Raw genomic sequence first — 17,500 nt, 5'->3', positions numbered from 1 at the left:
TAACTGATGTGTTATTAAGGTATAGTAATAGTTACTGAGGTGTTATTAAGGATTAATTATAGTTACTGAGGTGATATTAAGGATTAGTTAGGTAGTAACAGTTACTGAGGTGTTATTAATGATTAATTATAGTTACTGAGGTGATATTAAGGACTAGTTAGTTAGTAACAGTTACTGAGGTTTTATTGGTTTAGTTAGTAACAGTTACCAATGTCTTATTAAGGTTTAGTTAGTTAATTAGTCAGTGTTTATAAGAGATTTGTAACTAAACTAAGATACAATGATGTACCAATGTGAAGAGTAAATATTATGTTTTGTTAATAGTTACTACAATTGCATGTCATGTATGGTAACTACAATCCCACTAACACTTTTCTAATGATAGAAAAATATCATAAAGCTTCTTAGAGCTAGAAATTGAAAACAAAACGTATCTACAATAAGTGGGATTATTATTTGACTGTACACCTCTACATACTGAATAAATAAAATGGGAAAGGGCTACAGTACCTGTGAGCTGTGAATGGGTTAATAAAAAAGGAAATTGTGATCGTTATTGTTAACACTGAAACTTTACCAATGACGGCCTTTGTGTGTCCTTTAGTTGTCAAAGCGAGCAATACAGATATTATTCCTCTTTGTTTCCTGTGTAAATGTTGACTGTGTCTCATTAAATGCAAACAATTAAAAAAGACTTACATTAAGTCAATACACACCCATTGATATTAAACACACGTCACCTCGTGTTCCGGACACATGAGGCGTGGAAAGCAGGGTAAAGCTCGTGTTTTTAAACCTAAGGAAACAACCCCGAACACCTGTTGAAGTTATTGTTTGTACTGATTTATTCTGCTTTAGCTTTTAACTGTGATTTGTCCTTGTGAGGACATTAGTGACGTGTGTTTGTGAGGACATTAGTGACGTGTCCTTGTGAGGACATTAGTGACGTGTGTTTGTGAGGACATTAGTGACGTGTCCTTGTGAGGACATTAGTGACGTGTGTTTGTGAGGACATTAGTGACGTGTCCTTGTGAGGACATTAGTGACGTGTGTTTGTGAGGACATTAGTGACGTGTCCTTGTGAGGACATTAGTGACGTGTGTTTGTGAGGACATAAGTGACGTGTGTTTGTGAGGACATTAGTGACGTGTGTTTGTGAGGACATTAGTGACGTGTCCTTGTGAGGACATTAGTGACGTGTCCTTGTGAGGACATTAGTGACGTGTGTTTGTGAGGACATTAGTGACGTGTCCTTGTGAGGACATTAGTGACGTGTCCTTGTGAGGACATTAGTGACGTGTGTTTGTGAGGACATTAGTGACGTGTCCTTGTGAGGACATTAGTGACGTGTGTTTGTGAGGACATTAGTGACGTGTCCTTGTGAGGACATTAGTGACGTGTCCTTGTGAGGACATTAGTGACGTGTGTTTGTGAGGACATTAGTGACGTGTCCTTGTGAGGACATTAGTGACGTGTATTTGTGAGGACATTAGTGACGTGTCCTTGTGAGGACATTAGTGACGTGTGTTTGTGAGGACATTAGTGACGTGTCCTTGTGAGGACATTAGTGACGTGTCCTTGTAAGGACATTAGTGACGTGTGTTTGTGAGGACATTGGTGGTGTGCCCTTGTGAGGACATTAGTGACGTGTGTTTGTGAGGACATTAGTGACGTGTGTTTGTGAGGACATTGGTGATGTGCCCTTGTGAGGACATTAGTGACGTGTGTTTGTGAGGACATTGGTGATGTGCCCTTGTGAGGACATTAGTGACGTGTGTTTGTGAGGACATTAGTGACGTGTCCTTGTGAGGACATTAGTGACGTGTGTTTGTGAGGACATTAGTGACGTGTCCTTGTGAGGACATTAGTGACGTGTGTTTGTGAGGACATTAGTGACGTGTCCTTGTGAGGACATTAGTGACGTGTGTTTGTGAGGACATTAGTGACGTGTCCTTGTGAGGACATTAGTGACGTGTGTTTGTGAGGACATTAGTGACGTGTCCTTGTGAGGACATTAGTGACGTGTGTTTGTGAGGACATTAGTGACGTGTCCTTGTGAGGACATTAGTGACGTGTGTTTGTGAGGACATTAGTGACGTGTCCTTGTGAGGACATTAGTGATGTGTGTTTGTGAGGACATTAGTGACGTGTCCTTGTGAGGACATTGGTGACGTGTCCTTGTTGATTATCAGTTGTGTCCTTGTGAGGACATTAGTGACGTGTGTTGGTGAGGACATTAGTGACGTGTGTTTGTGAGGACATTAGTGACGTGTCCTTGTGAGGACATTAGTGACGTGTGTTTGTGAGGACATTAGTGACGTGTGTTTGTGAGGACATTAGTGACGTGTCCTTGTGAGGACATTAGTGACGTGTGTTTGTGAGGACATTAGTGACGTGTCCTTGTGAGGACATTGGTGACGTGTGTTTGTGAGGACATTAGTGACGTGTCCTTGTGAGGACATTAGTGACGTGTCCTTGTGAGGACATTAGTAACATGTGTTGGTGAGGACATTAGTGACGTGTCCTTGTGAGGACATTAGTAACATGTGTTGGTGAGGACATTAGTGACGTGTCCTTGTGAGGACATTAGTGACGTGTGTTGGTGAGGACACTAGTGACGTGTCCTTGTGAGGACATTAGTGACGTGTCCTTGTGAGGACATTAGTGACATGTCCTTGTGAGGACATTAGTGACGTGTGTTTGTGAGGACATTAGTGACGTGTGTTGGTGAGGACATTGGTGACGTGTCCTTGTGAGGACATTAGTGACATGTCCTTGTGAGGACATTAGTGACGTGTCCTTGTGAGGACATTAGTGACGTGTCCTTGTGAGGACATTAGTGACGTGTGTTGGTGAGGACATTAGTGACGTGTGTTTGTGAGGACATTAGTGACGTGTCCTTGTGAGGACATTAGTGATGTGTGTTTGTGAGGACATTAGTGATGTGTGTTTGTGAGGACATTAGTGACGTGTGTTTGTGAGGACATTAGTAACATGTGTTGGTGAGGACATTAGTGATGTGTGTTTGTGAGGACATTAGTGACGTGTGTTGGTGAGGACATTAGTGACGTGTCCTTGTGAGGACATTAGTGATGTGTGTTTGTGAGGACATTAGTGATGTGTGTTTGTGAGGACATTAGTAACATGTGTTGGTGAGGACATTAGTGACGTGTCCTTGTGAGGACATTAGTGACGTGTCCTTGTGAGGACATTAGTGACGTGTGTTGGTGAGGACATTAGTGACGTGTCCTTGTGAGGACATTAGTGACGTGTGTTGGTGAGGACATTGGTGACGTGTCCTTGTGAGGACATTAGTGACGTGTCCTTGTGAGGACATTAGTGACGTGTGTTGGTGAGGACATTAGTGACGTGTGTTGGTGAGGACATTAGTGACGTGTCCTTGTGAGGACATTAGTGACGTGTGTTGGTGAGGACATTAGTGACGTGCCCTTGTGAGGACATTAGTGACGTGTGTTTGTGAGGACATTAGTGACGTGTCCTTGTGAGGACATTAGTGACGTGTGTTTGTGAGGACATTAGTGACGTGTCCTTGTGAGGACATTAGTGACGTGTGTTTGTGAGGACATTAGTGACGTGTCCTTGTGAGGACATTAGTGACGTGTGTTTGTGAGGACATTAGTGACGTGTCCTTGTGAGGACATTAGTGATGTGTGTTTGTGAGGACATTAGTGACGTGTCCTTGTGAGGACATTGGTGACGTGTCCTTGTTGATTATCAGTTGTGTCCTTGTGAGGACATTAGTGACGTGTGTTGGTGAGGACATTAGTGATGTGTGTTTGTGAGGACATTAGTGACGTGTGTTTGTGAGGACATTGGTGACGTGTCCTTGTGAGGACATTAGTGATGTGTGTTTGTGAGGACATTAGTGATGTGTGTTTGTGAGGACATTAGTGACGTGTCCTTGTTGATTATCAGTTGTGCCCTTGTGAGGACATTAGTGACGTGTGTTTGTCAGGACATTGGTGACGTGTCCTTGTTGATTATCAGTTGTGCCCTTGTGAGGACATTAGTGACGTTTGTTTGTGAGGACATTAGTGACGTGTGTTTGTGAGGACATTGCTGACGTGTCCTTGTTGATTATCAGTTGTGCCCTTGTGAGGACATTAGTGATGTGTGTTTGTGAGGACATTAGTGACGTGTGTTGGTGAGGACAATAGTGACGTGTCCTTGTGAGGACATTAGTGATGTGTGTTTGTGAGGACATTAGTGATGTGTGTTTGTGAGGACATTAGTGACGTGTGTTTGTGAGCACATTGGTGACGTGTCCTTGTTGATTATCAGTTGTGCCCTTGTGAGGACATTAGTGACGTGTGTTGGTGAGGACATTGGTGACGTGTCCTTGTGAGGACATTAGTGACGTGTGTTTGTGAGGACATTAGTGACGTGTCCTTGTGAGGACATTAGTGATGTGTGTTTGTGAGGACATTAGTGACTTGTCCTTGTGAGGACATTAGTGATGTGTGTTTGTGAGGACATTAGTGACGTGTGTTTGTGAGGACATTAGTGACGTGTCCTTGTGAGGACATTTGTGACGTGTCCTTGTGAGGACATTAGTGACGTGTGTTGGTGAGGACATTAGTGACGTGTCCTTGTGAGGACATTAGTGACGTGTGTTGGTGAGGACATTAGTGACGTGTGTTTGTGAGGACATTCGTGACGTGTGTTGGTGAGGACATTAGTGACGTGTCCTTGTGAGGACATTAGTGATGTGTGTTTGTGAGGACATTAGTGATGTGTGTTTGTGAGGACATTAGTGACGTGTGTTTGTGAGGACATTGGTGACGTGTCCTTGTTGATTATCAGTTGTGCCCTTGTGAGGACATTAGTGACGTGTGTTGGTGAGGACATTGGTGACGTGTCCTTGTGAGGACATTAGTGACGTGTGTTTGTGAGGACATTAGTGACGTGTGTTGGTGAGGACATTAGTGACGTGTGTTTGTGAGGACATTAGTGACGTGTGTTGGTGAGGACATTAGTGATGTGCCCTTGTGAGGACATTAGTGACGTGTGTTTGTGAGGACATTAGTGACGTGTGTTGGTGAGGACATTAGTGATGTGCCCTTGTGAGGACATTAGTGATGTGTGTTTGTGAAGACATTGGTGACGTGTCCTTGTTGATTATCAGTTGTGCCCTTGTGAGGACATTAGTGACGTATGTTGGTGAGGACATTCGTGACGTGTCCTTGTGAGGACATTAGTGACGTGTGTTTGTGAGGACATTGGTGACGTGTCCTTGTGAGGACATTAGTGACGTGTGTTTGTGAGGACATTAGTGACGTGTGTTGGTGAGGACATTAGTGACGTGTGTTGGTGAGGACATTAGTGACGTTATGTTTGTGAGGACATTAGTGACGTGTGTTGGTGAGGACATTAGTGACGTGTGTTTGTGAGGACATTAGTGACATGTCCTTGTGAGGACATTAGTGACGTGTCCTTGTGAGGACATTAGTGACGTGTGTTTGTAAGGACATTGGTGATGTGTCCTTGTGAGGACATTGGTGACGTGTCCTTGTGAGGACATTAGTGACGTGTGTTGGTGAGGACATTGGTGATGTGTGTTTGTGAGGACATTAGTGACGTGTGTTTGTGAGGACATTGGTGATGTGTGTTTGTGAGGACATTAGTGACGTGTGTTTGTGAGGACATTGGTGACGTGTCCTTTTTGATTATCAGTTGTGCCCTTGTGAGGACATTAGTGATGTGTGTTTGTGAGGACATTAGTGATGTGTGTTTGTGAGGACATTAGTGACGTGTGTTTGTGAGGACATTGGTGACGTGTCCTTGTTGATTATCAGTTGTGCCCTTGTGAGGACATTAGTGACGTGTCCTTGTGAGGACATTAGTGACGTGTGTTTGTGAGGACATTAGTGACGTGTGTTTGTGAGGACATTAGTGATGTGTGTTTGTGAGGACATTAGTGACGTGTGTTTGTGAGGACATTGGTGACGTGTCCTTGTTGATTATCAGTTGTGCCCTTGTGAGGACATTAGTGACGTGTGTTGGTGAGGACATTAGTGACGTGTGTTTGTGAGGACATTAGTGACGTGTGTTTGTGAGGACATTAGTGACGTGTCCTTGTGAGGACATTAGTGATGTGTGTTTGTGAGGACATTAGTGACTTGTCCTTGTGAGGACATTAGTGACGTGTGTTTGTGAGGATATTAGTGACGTGTCCTTGTGAGGACATTAGTGACGTGTGTTGGTGAGGACATTAGTGACGTGTGTTTGTGAGGACATTAGTGACGTGTCCTTGTGAGGACATTAGTGACGTGTGTTGGTGAGGACATTAGTGACGTGTGTTTGTGAGGACATTAGTGACGTGTGTTTGTGAGGACATTAGTGACGTGTGTTGGTGAGGACATTAGTGACGTGTCCTTGTGAGGACATTAGTGATGTGTGTTTGTGAGGACATTAGTGATGTGTGTTTGTGAGGACATTAGTGACGTGTGTCTGTGAGGACATTGGTGACGTGTCCTTGTTGATTATCAGTTGTGCCCTTGTGAGGACATTAGTGACGTGTGTTGGTGAGGACATTGGTCACGTGTCCTTGTGAGGACATTAGTGACGTGTGTTGGTGAGGACATTAGTGACGTGTGTTGGTGAGGACATTAGTGACGTGTGTTTGTGAGGACATTAGTGATGTGTGTTTGTGAGGACATTAGTGACGTGTGTTTGTGAGGACATTAGTGATGTGTCCTTGTGAGGACATTAGTGACGTGTCCTTGTGAGGACATTAGTGACGTGTGTTGGTGAGGACATTAGTGACATATCCTTGTGAGGACATTATTGACGTGTGTTTGTGAGGACATTAGTGACATGTCCTTGTGAGGACATTAGTGACGTGTCCTTGTGAGGACATTAGTGACGTGTGTTTGTGAGGACATTGGTGATGTGCCCTTGTGAGGACATTAGTGACTTGTGTTTGTGAGGACATTGGTGATGTGTCCTTGTGACTACCTGTCTCTTGGACCCCATCCCAACGAGGCTGCTTAAAGACGTGTTGCCTTTAATTGGCACCTCTCTGCTGGATATTGTTAATGTGTCTTTGCTAACAGGCCATGTACCACATTCCTTCAAAGTAGCTGTAATTAAACCTCTCCTGAAAAAGCCCACTCTTAATCCAGAGGTGTTGGCTAACTACAGACCGATCTCTAACCTTCCCTTCCTCTCTAAGATCCTTGAGAAAGTAGTCGCAAATCAGTTGTGCGACTTCCTACATCAGAATAGTTTATTTGAGGAGTTTCAGTCAGGATTTAGAAAACACCACAGAGACAGCACTGGTGAAAATTACAAATGACCTCCTAATTGCATCAGATAAAGGACTCATCTCCGTACTGGTCTTGTTAGACCTTAGTGCTGATAAAGGACTCATCTCTGTACTGGTCTTGTTAGACCTTAGTGCTGCGTTCGACACCATTGATCATGACATCCTATTACAGAGACTGGATCAGTCGATTGGCATTTCAGGTACCGCACTAAGTTGGTTTAAATCCTATTTATCAGATCGATCTCAATTTGTATTTGTAAACGATGAAGCCTCAATGACCACCAACGTTAATCACGGAGTTCCACAAGGTTCTGTGCTTGGACCAATTTTATTTACCTTATATATGCTTCCTTTGGGCAATATTATCAGGAAACACTGCATAAACTTTCATTGCTATGCAGACGATACTCAATTATATCTATGGATCAAACCAGAGGAGACCAACCAGCTCGCTAAAATTCAAGAATGTCTTAAAGACATAAAAACATGGATGACCTGCAACTTCCTGATGTTAAACTCAGACAAAACTGAAGTTATTTTACTGGGCCCTGAACACCTCAGAGATCAATTATCTGGTGATGTGGTTTCTGTAGATGGCATTGCCCTGGCATCCAACACCACTGTAAAGAATCTAGGCGTTATCTTTGACCGAGGCTTGTCCTTTAACTCCACGTTAAGCAAATCTCAAGGACTGCATTTATTAATCTACGTAACATTTCAAAAATCAGGCACATCTTGTCTCAAAAAGATGCAGAAAAGCTGGTTCACGTTTGTTACTTCCAGACTAGATTACTGCAACTCCTTATTATCAGGCTGCTCTAATAAGTCTCTTAAATCCCTCCAGTTGATCCAGAATGCTGCAGCTCGTGTACTCACAAAAACTAAGAAAAGAGATCACATGACTCCTGTATTAGCTGCTCTGCACTGGCTCCCTGTAAAATCAAGAATCACATTTAAAATTCTTCTCCTCACCTACAAAGCCTTGATTGGTGATGCACCATCATATCTTAAGGAGCTTGTAGTACCATATTGCCCCACTAGAGAGCTGCGCTCACTAAATGCGGGGCTACTTGTGGTTCCTAGAGTCCTAAAAAGTAGGATGGGAGCAAGAGCCTTCAGTTATCAAGCTCCTCTTTTATGGAACCAGCTTCCACTTTCAGTCCTGGAGGCAGACACAGTCACCTCATTCAAGAATAGACTTAAGACTTTCCTCTTTAATAGTCCTTATAGTTAGGGCTGAATCAGGTTTGCCCTGGTCGAGCCCCTTGATATGCTGCTATAGGCTTATAGGCTGCTGGGGGATGTTTTAGGATACACTGAGCACCTCTCTCCTCTTCTCTCTCTCCTTATGGATACATTTACATCTCTCCATTGCACCTTATTAACTCTGCTTCCTCCCCGGAGTCGTTGTGACTTCACGTCTCATAGGGTCCATTGGACCTGGAGGTGTCTGATGCTGGTGAGCCGGCCTCCCATTGGCCCTGCTGATGCCCCGCCCCCTCCTCTCTACCTCCTTCTGTTTCATGGATTGGAGTTCCATTCATACATTGTCATATTCATGTAATGTGTTTATGTAACTTTGTAAATGCTGTTCATTCTGTACACATGACATCTATTGCTTCTGTCCATCCGGGGAGAGGGATCCTCCTCTGTTGCTCTCCTGAAGGTTTCTTCCCTTTTTTCCCTGTCAAAGGTTATTTTTGGGGAGTTTTTCCTGATTCGATGTGAGGTCCTGGGTCAGGGATGTCGTATGTGTACAGATTGTAAAGCCCTCTGAGGCAAATTTGTAATTTGTGATATTGGGCTATACAAAATAAACTGAATTGAATTGAATTGAAATTGAATGGTTTGTGAGGACATTAGTGACGTGTCCTTGTTAGGACATTAGTGATGTGCCCTTGTGAGGACATTAGTGACGTGTCCTTGTGAGGACATTAGTGACGTGTCCTTATGAGGACATTGGTGATGTGCCCTTGTGAGGACATTAGTGACGTGTCCTTGTGAGGACATTAGTGACGTGTCCTTATGAGGACATTGGTGATGTGCCCTTGTGAGGACATTAGTGATGTGCCCTTGTGAGGACATTAGTGACGTGTCCTTGTGAGGACATTAGTGACGTGTCCTTATGAGGACATTGGTGATGTGCCCTTGTGAGGACATTAGTGACGTGTCCTTGTGAGGACATTAGTGACGTGTGTTTGTGAGGACATTAGTGACGTGTCCTTGTTAGGACATTAGTGACGTGTGTTTGTGAGGACATTGGTGATGTGCCCTTGTGAGGACATTAGTGACGTGTGTTTGTGAGGACATTAGTGACGTGTCCTTGTGAGAACATTAGTGACGTGTGTTTGTGAGGACATTAGTGACGTGCCCTTGTGAGAACATTAGTGACGTGTGTTTGTGAGGACATTGGTGATGTGCCCTTGTGAGGACATTAGTGACGTGTGTTTGTGAGGACATTAGTGACGTGTCCTTGTTAGGACATTAGTGACGTGTCCTTGTGAGGACATTGGTGATGTGCCCTTGTGAGGACATTAGTGACGTGCCCTTGTGAGGACATTAGTGACGTGTGTTTGTGAGGACATTAGTGACGTGTCCTTGTGAGGACATTAGTGACGTGTGTTTGTGAGGACATTAGTGATGTGTGTTTGTTGATTATCAGTTGTGCCCTTGTGAGGACATTAGTGACGTGTGTTTGTGAGGACATTAGTGACGTGTCCTTGTGAGGACAATAGTGATGTGTCCTTGTGAGGACATTAGTGATGTGTGTTTGTGAGGACATTAGTGACGTGTCCTTGGAGGACATTAGTGACGTGTCCTTGTGAGGACATTAGTGACGTGTGTTTGTGAGGACATTAGTGATGTGTGTTTGTGAGGACATTAGTGACGTGTCCTTGTGATGACATGGTGACGTGTGTTTGTGAGGACATTAGTGACGTGTGTTTGTGAGGACATTGGTGACATGTCCTTGTGAGGACATTGGTGACGTGTGTTTGTGAGGACATTGGTGAGATGTCCTTGTGAGGACATTGGTGACGTGTGTTTGTGAGGACATTAGTGACGTGTGTTTGTGAGGACATTGGTGACATGTCCTTGTGAGGACATTGGTGACGTGTCCTCACAGAGGTATCTAGAGACTCTTGACTCACGTATTTCATCCCGTTGGGCCCATCGAAGCGAGTGTGTGTGGTGTACAGAGGGAAGTTGGTCGGATCTTCGTAGGGACCGAAGTCGTTGTGGCGCCCCTTAAAGCAGCAGCACCACACCAGCTGGAGAGAGAAGCAGATTAACGAAAGATTATGAGCATTTTAGGACTGTATGTTTATTAGCAAGCTTTATGGGTCTTCATCACAACCAACATGTTCAGGACAGCACAAAGTTCTGTTTAGAACTAGTCTCTTGATTTTGCTGCATTTGACTTTTAAACTTTGAAGACAAAATGTTCCAAAACGTGCGATCGAGTTCTAACGGTTAATATTAACAATTGTGTTTTTGTGCCGTAATCGAGCGGCCCGACTCACCAGTCCGATGATTAGCAGGATGAACAGCAGCAAAATCAGAGCAGCCAGAACCAGCAGAGCGATCCCGAATCCGGGTACGCTGCCGCTGGCCGGGGCCGGGGGCAGTTCTGTGGTGTTACTGGTGGTGCTGGGACTGGACTGGTTGCCTTTGGAACCAGTTGTGTTGGATCCATTGGTTGCTGATGTGATTTTACTGGTGGTGCTGGGACTGGACTGGTTGCCTTTGGAACCAGTTGTGGCGGATCCATTGGTTGCTGATGTGATTTTACTGGTGGTGCTGGGACTGGACTGGTTGCCTTTAGAACCAGTTGTGTTGGATCCATTGGTTGCTGATGTGATTTTACTGGTGGTGCTGGGACTGGACTGGTTGCCTTTAGAACCAGTTGTGTTGGATCCATTGGTTGCTGATGTGATTTTACTGGTGGTGCTGGGACTGGACTGGTTGCCTTTGGAACCAGTTGTGGCGGATCCATTGGTTGCTGATGTGATTTTACTGGTGGTGCTGGGACTGGACTGGTTGCCTTTGGAACCAGTTGTGGTGAATCCATGTGTTGCTGATGTGATTTTACTGGTGGTGCTGGGACTGGACTGGTTGCCTTTGGAACCAGTTGTGTTGGATCCATTGGTTGCTGATGTGATTTTCCTGGTGGTGCTGGGACTGGACTGGTTGCCTTTGGAACCAGTTGTGTTGGATCCATTGGTTGCTGATGTGATTTTCCTGGTGGTGCTGGGACTGGACTGGTTGCCTTTGGAACCAGTTGTGTTGGATCCATTGGTTGCTGATGTGATTTTCCTGGTGGTGCTGGGACTGGACTGGTTGCCTTTGGAACCAGTTGTGTTGGATCCATTGGTTGCTGATGTGATTTTCCTGGTGGTGCTGGGACTGGACTGGTTGCCTTTGGAACCAGTTGTGTTGGATCCATTGGTTGCTGATGTGATTTTACTGGTGGTGCTGGGACTGGACTGGTTGCCTTTGGAACCAGTTGTGGTGAATCCATGTGTTGTTAATGTGAGTTTACTGGTGGTGCTGGGACTGGACTGGTTGCCTTTGGAACCAGTTCTTGTGAATCCATGTGTTGTTAATGTGAGTTTACTGGTGGTGCTGGGAATAGTTAAAGACACTAAAGACAGAAAAAGAAAACAAGGTCATCCTCCATGTGTTATTATTTCACATATCTGATAATACAATGTTCTCAGATGGAGAATCTTTGAAATGAAATGTTCGTCATCGTCTGACAAGACGTTTGCTGTGAGTGACCACCAGGAGGCGACTCGTCTTGTTATATTAAGTCTATACACAGACAACCAGAGGAGTCGCCCCCTGGTGGTCAGGAGAGAGAATGCAGCTTTAACACATGAAGCATAGACTTCTATACAACCAGAGTAGTCGCCCCCTGGTGGTCAGGAGAGATAATGCAGCTTTAACACATGAAGCATAGACTTCTATACTACCAGAGGAGTCGCCCCCTGGTGGTCAGTAGAGAGAATGCAGCTTTAACACGTGAAGCATAGACTTCTATACAACCAGAGTAGTCGTCCCCTGGTGGTCAGGAGAGAGAATGCAGCTTTAACACATGAAGCATAGACTTATATACAACCAGAGTAGTCGCCCCCTGGTGGTCAGGAGAGAGAATGCAGCTCTAACACGTGAAGCATAGACTTCTCTACAATCAGAGGAGTCGCCCCCTGGTGGTCAGGAGAGAGAGTGCAGCTTTAACACATGAAGCACAGACTTCTATACAACCAGAGGAGTCACCCCCTGGTGGTCAGGAGAGAGAATGCAGCTTTAACACATGAAGCATAGACTTCTATACAACCAGAGGAGTCGCCCCCTGGTGGTCAGGAGAGAGAGTGCAGCTTTAACACATGAAGCACAGACTTCTATACAACCAGAGGAGTCACCCCCTGGTGGTCAGGAGAGAGAGTGCAGCTTTAACACATAAAGCATAGACTTCTATACAACCAGAGGAGTCGCCCCCTGGTGGTCAGGAGAGAGAATGCAGCTTTAACACATGAAGACTTCTATACAACCAGAGGAGGCTATGAATTACACTTCATAATTCACTGGGCGGGCTGGTGGTGTAGTGACTAGCACTGTCACCTCACAGTAAGAAGGACCCGGTTTCAGTCCTTCTGTGTGGAGTTTGCACGTTCTGCCCGCGGCATCGTGGGTTCCCTCCGGGTTCTCCGGTTCCCCCCACAGTCCAACGACATGCAGTTTAGGTTAATTCAGGTGTGAATGTGAGTGGTTGTCTGTCTCTATATGAGCCCTGAGAAGAAATGGTGACCTGTCCAGGTGACCCCGCATTCATCCACTGTCAGCGCCCCTGACCCTGAATAGGGTAAGAGGTTAATGGACTGGAATCCACTATGCGAGGGTACGAGAAGGAAAGATGAGAACATGAAAATGTTTCCTCTATGACCATAAATACAGAATATAACTTAAACATTTTTGATCTGAACTCATCAGAAAGGTTCAAAATCCAACAATATTCATTGTTCAGACTCTTCTACCTGAACCAATCCGTGTGATGAATGATCTACTTCACATTCCAGCTGGACAGGAGATGCTTTGTAGAACAATCTATCACACATCATCAAAGGAAATGTTCCTATCAGCTTTATCATCTGAAACACTGACTTCCTGTTTTGAAAACAGCTGTGATTTCTTGAGCGGAACAAAAGAGTATTAAAGTATAAAAAACAATATAGCGTCATTGTGACCTGAGGCGGCGGCGGCGGCGGCGGCGGCGGCGGCGGCGATCCAGAGAGCGAGCAGCGTCTCCATCTTTCTGTGACAAAGATCTCAGTGTGAAGCCTTCTGGAGTCTGTTGGCGTCCAGAGAAAGAGTCCTTTATACACCTGCCTCACCTGCACACAGGTGGAGGGGGGAGGGGGGAGGAGCCTGGCACACTCCCATCATGAGCTCACAGTTTACCATGTTTATCTTTTATGTTATGATTTGGTATTAAGTTTCCTGAACAGATTTCTCTTGTTTGTTCGAGAACTCAACTCAAGAGGGGGCGGAGCTAAGATTGAGATGATTAGAGGCGCGACACCTGTCCGTCAAAGGTAACCCCCTCGTCCTTTAGTACCACCCCCTGAAAGTATTGCAGTGATGTCACGGTGGACTAAATTCAATAAACCATGTCATGTAGACCTCCCCCTCCTCACGTATCTGATAAAGGTATATTCAATAAACCATGTCATGTAGACCTCCCCCTCCTCATGTATCTGATAAAGGTATATTCAATAAACCATGTCATGTAGACCACCCCCTCCTCAAGTCTAATAAAGGTATATTCAATAAACCATGTCATGTAGACCTCCCCCTCCTCACGTATCTGATAAAGGTATATTCAATAAACCATGTCATGTAGACCTCCCCCTCCTCATGTATCTGATAAAGGTATATTCAATAAACCATGTCATGTAGACCACCCCCTCCTCAAGTCTAATAAAGGTATATTCAATAAACCATGTCATGTAGACCTCCCCCTCCTCATATATCTGATAAAGGTATATTCAATAAACCATGTCATGTAGACCACCCCCTCCTCAAGTCTAATAAAGGTATATTCAATAAACCATGTCATGTAGACCTCCCCCTCCTCACGTATCTGATAAAGGTATATTCAATAAACCATGTCATGTAGACCTCCCCCTCCTCATGTATCTGATAAAGGTATATTCAATAAACCATGTCATGTAGACCTCCCCTTCCTCACGTATCTGATAAAGGTATATTCAATAAACCATGTCATGTAGACCACCCCCTCCTCAAGTCTAATAAAGGTATATTCAATAAACCATGTCATGTAGACCTCCCCCTCCTCATGTATCTGATAAAGGTATATTCAATAAACCATGTCATGTAGACCTCCCCCTCCTCACGTATCTGATAAAGGTATATTCAATAAACCATGTCATGTAGACCTCCCCCTCCTCACGTATCTGATAAAGGTATATTCAATAAACCATGTCATGTAGACCTCCCCCTCCTCATGTATCTGATAAAGGTATATTCAATAAACCATGTCATGTAGACCTCCCCCTCCTCACGTATCTGATAAAGGTATATTCAATAAACCATGTCATATAGACCTCCCCCTCCTCACGTATCTGATAAAGCTATATTCAATAAACCATGTCATGTAGACCTCCCCCTCCTCATGTATCTGATAAAGGTATATTCAATAAACCATGTCATGTAGACCTCCCCTTCCTCACGTATCTGATAAAGGTATATTCAATAAACCCTGTCATGTAGACCTCCCCCTCCTCACGTATCTGATAAAGGTATATTCAATAAACCCTGTCATGTAGACCTCCCCCTCCTCATGTCTAATAAAGCTATATTCAATAAACCATGTCATGTAGACCTCCCCCTCCTCACGTATTAGATAAAGCTATATTCAATAAACCATGTCATGTAGACCTCCCCCTCCTCACGTATCTGATAAAGCTATATTCAATAAACCATGTCATGTAGACCTCCCCCTCCTCACGTATCTGATAAAGGTGTATTCAATAAACCATGTCATGTAGACCTCCCCCTCCTCACGTATCTGATAAAGGTATATTCAATAAACCATGTCATGTAGACCTCCCCCTCCTCATATATCTGATAAAGGTATATTCAATAAACCATGTCATGTAGACCTCCCCCTCCTCATGTATCTGATAAATGTATATTCTATAACTCGTGGTACCTCTCGTGTTAATAGAGTTAAAAAGGTCCCTCTAAGCGTTCTAATTACACATTCAAACCAAGAGTTCTTGGAACTAAGTTTGCCTTTTAAATAAAACGCCTGATGAGAAAGTAAATGACATGAAATACATATATCTTCTCACACTTTGTTAATCTTTGTGACCTCAAGAGAAATCTAAATGGGTTTTGACTATAACTCTCTTTCAGGACTAATAATGAAAAGAGGGAGGATCTTCACGAGCGGTGAAGTGTGCACACTTGGTGGTTACGGCCTCACTTCCTGTACACTCAGTCGTGTCTTTCTCACCGCTGCTGAGGGCTGATCGGACATTTAAACCAGAAACCATAGTTAGGATGGCAGTTTGGGACCCAAAGACTTCCTGGTGCTTCATGTTGCTGCTGGCCGGTAAGACATGGACTAATTTATATGTGACGTTAATATCTGACTGATTCAGTTCATACCATCTGACTGAGTATGTTCTGTCTCTAGCTTCTTATTGGAGGACCTTTCTAAGTGTTCAGAGCAAAGCTAAATGAAGGTCTTTGTATTCCTGAACTCAGCGTCCATGTTGTGTTCTTCCAGCTGCTGTCAGTCAACATGTGAACTATCCAGCTCCAGTCTGTGCAGTCAGAGGATCTTCTGTCAGCCTCCTCTGCACCTTCACACCACAGAAGTCCTTCCTGCAGGATGGAGATGTTTTAGTGGAGATCACCAGAGTCCTTTGGTGCCAGAACCATGCGTTATGTCATGGCACGACTCCGTCTGTGTACGACAGTGAAGAAAACAACAACAACAACAACAACCCTCGTTACAGATACCTGGGAGACAAGAAGGGAAACTGTAGTCTACAGATCACAGATGTACGAATGGAAGACTTCGCAACTCTTCGCTTCAGAATGGAAGCTGATGAACAAGGAGCGAGTTTTACTGGCCCACCAGGAGTGAGAGTCACCGTCGTTGGTAAGATCATCACGTGATCAAGAATAATAAAGGCAACAACATAACCACAGGACCTACTATAACGACTGTATTCATATTCAATTATATTGGGAGGAAAAAAGACAATTGATTAAGAAATCTGATTTCAAACCTTTAGAGGGAACTCAGATGAAGATCCAAAGCTCCAGTGACGGAGCGTTTAAAAGAGGTGGAGCAGTCACCCTGAACTGCACCACAACGTGCACCTTCCACCACCTGGAGGTCACCTGGTACAGAGATGGCCACGCCCTCCACTTCACTGGCCCCGCCCTCCACCTCGGCGCTCTGACTGCAAAGGATTCTGGGAACTACACCTGTGGATTGAAGAACAACGACCGCACTCTCTCCTCACCTCATGTTCTGTTTGTGGAGGAGGAACAGGAAGAAGGGGAAGAACAGCAAGGTTTGTTTCTCTATTCACTAAAAACAGGATCTACATTGATTTATTTTGGCGGTACAATCTTGAAATGATAACATTTATAACTTAATGTCAAGCGGTCAATGACGATCTGCTGATGAAGAGCTTGAGAACGTCAGAATTCAGAGAACTATTATCTTTCTAATGTTTCACAGGAATCAAACGTTTTGACCGCCTGCTGGTTGCCCCGCTGGTTCTCTTCAGTCTGCTCACGGTGCTCATCATCATAGTTTCATCCATCGTCATCAAAAGGTAGCTTTCACCTGCAAAAACAAGAACAAATACACTCTCTGGTTCCCTACCTATAAAGACACCATCACTCTCTGGTTCCCTACCTTTAAAGACATCATCACTCTCTGCTTCCCTACCTTTAAAGACACCATAACTCTCTGGTTCCCTACCTATAAAGACCATCACTCTCTGGTTCCCTACCTTTAAATACACCATCACTCTCTGGTTCCCTACCTTTAAAGACACCATCACTCTCTGGTTCCCTACCTATAAAGACCATCACTCTCTGGTTCCCTACCTTTAAATACACCATCACTCTCTGCTTCCCTACCTTTAAAGACACCATAACTCT

General features: G+C 44.5%; 2 protein-coding genes across 2 annotated transcripts in view; one reads left to right on the top strand and one right to left on the bottom strand.

Annotated features, from left to right (window-relative positions):
• The window catches only part of LOC117745732 (putative protein TPRXL), a 14,597-nt gene extending 1,000 nt beyond the window's left edge, over positions 1-13,597 (bottom strand). Inside the window, exons 1-3 of the mRNA XM_034554246.1 lie at positions 13,515-13,597; positions 10,810-11,911; positions 10,438-10,557 (exon numbers count right to left, since the gene is read on the bottom strand). Coding sequence (XP_034410137.1) covers positions 10,438-10,557; positions 10,810-11,911; positions 13,515-13,597 — 1,305 coding nt within the window. The remainder of the gene's footprint in view (positions 1-10,437; positions 10,558-10,809; positions 11,912-13,514) is intronic.
• Positions 13,598-15,785: 2,188 nt separating this feature from the next.
• Positions 15,786-17,500, top strand: part of LOC117745868 — a 4,032-nt gene continuing 2,317 nt past the window's right edge. Inside the window, exons 1-4 of the mRNA XM_034554448.1 lie at positions 15,786-15,926; positions 16,104-16,481; positions 16,618-16,902; positions 17,073-17,169. Coding sequence (XP_034410339.1) covers positions 15,875-15,926; positions 16,104-16,481; positions 16,618-16,902; positions 17,073-17,169 — 812 coding nt within the window. The 5' untranslated portion in view covers positions 15,786-15,874. The remainder of the gene's footprint in view (positions 15,927-16,103; positions 16,482-16,617; positions 16,903-17,072; positions 17,170-17,500) is intronic.

This window comes from Cyclopterus lumpus, chromosome 16, assembly GCF_009769545.1.
Source record: "Cyclopterus lumpus isolate fCycLum1 chromosome 16, fCycLum1.pri, whole genome shotgun sequence".
Lineage (NCBI taxonomy): Eukaryota > Metazoa > Chordata > Actinopteri > Perciformes > Cyclopteridae > Cyclopterus > Cyclopterus lumpus.
The sequence above is the reverse complement of the archived record's forward strand: the minus strand, read 5'-3'. Positions and strand labels throughout refer to the sequence as shown.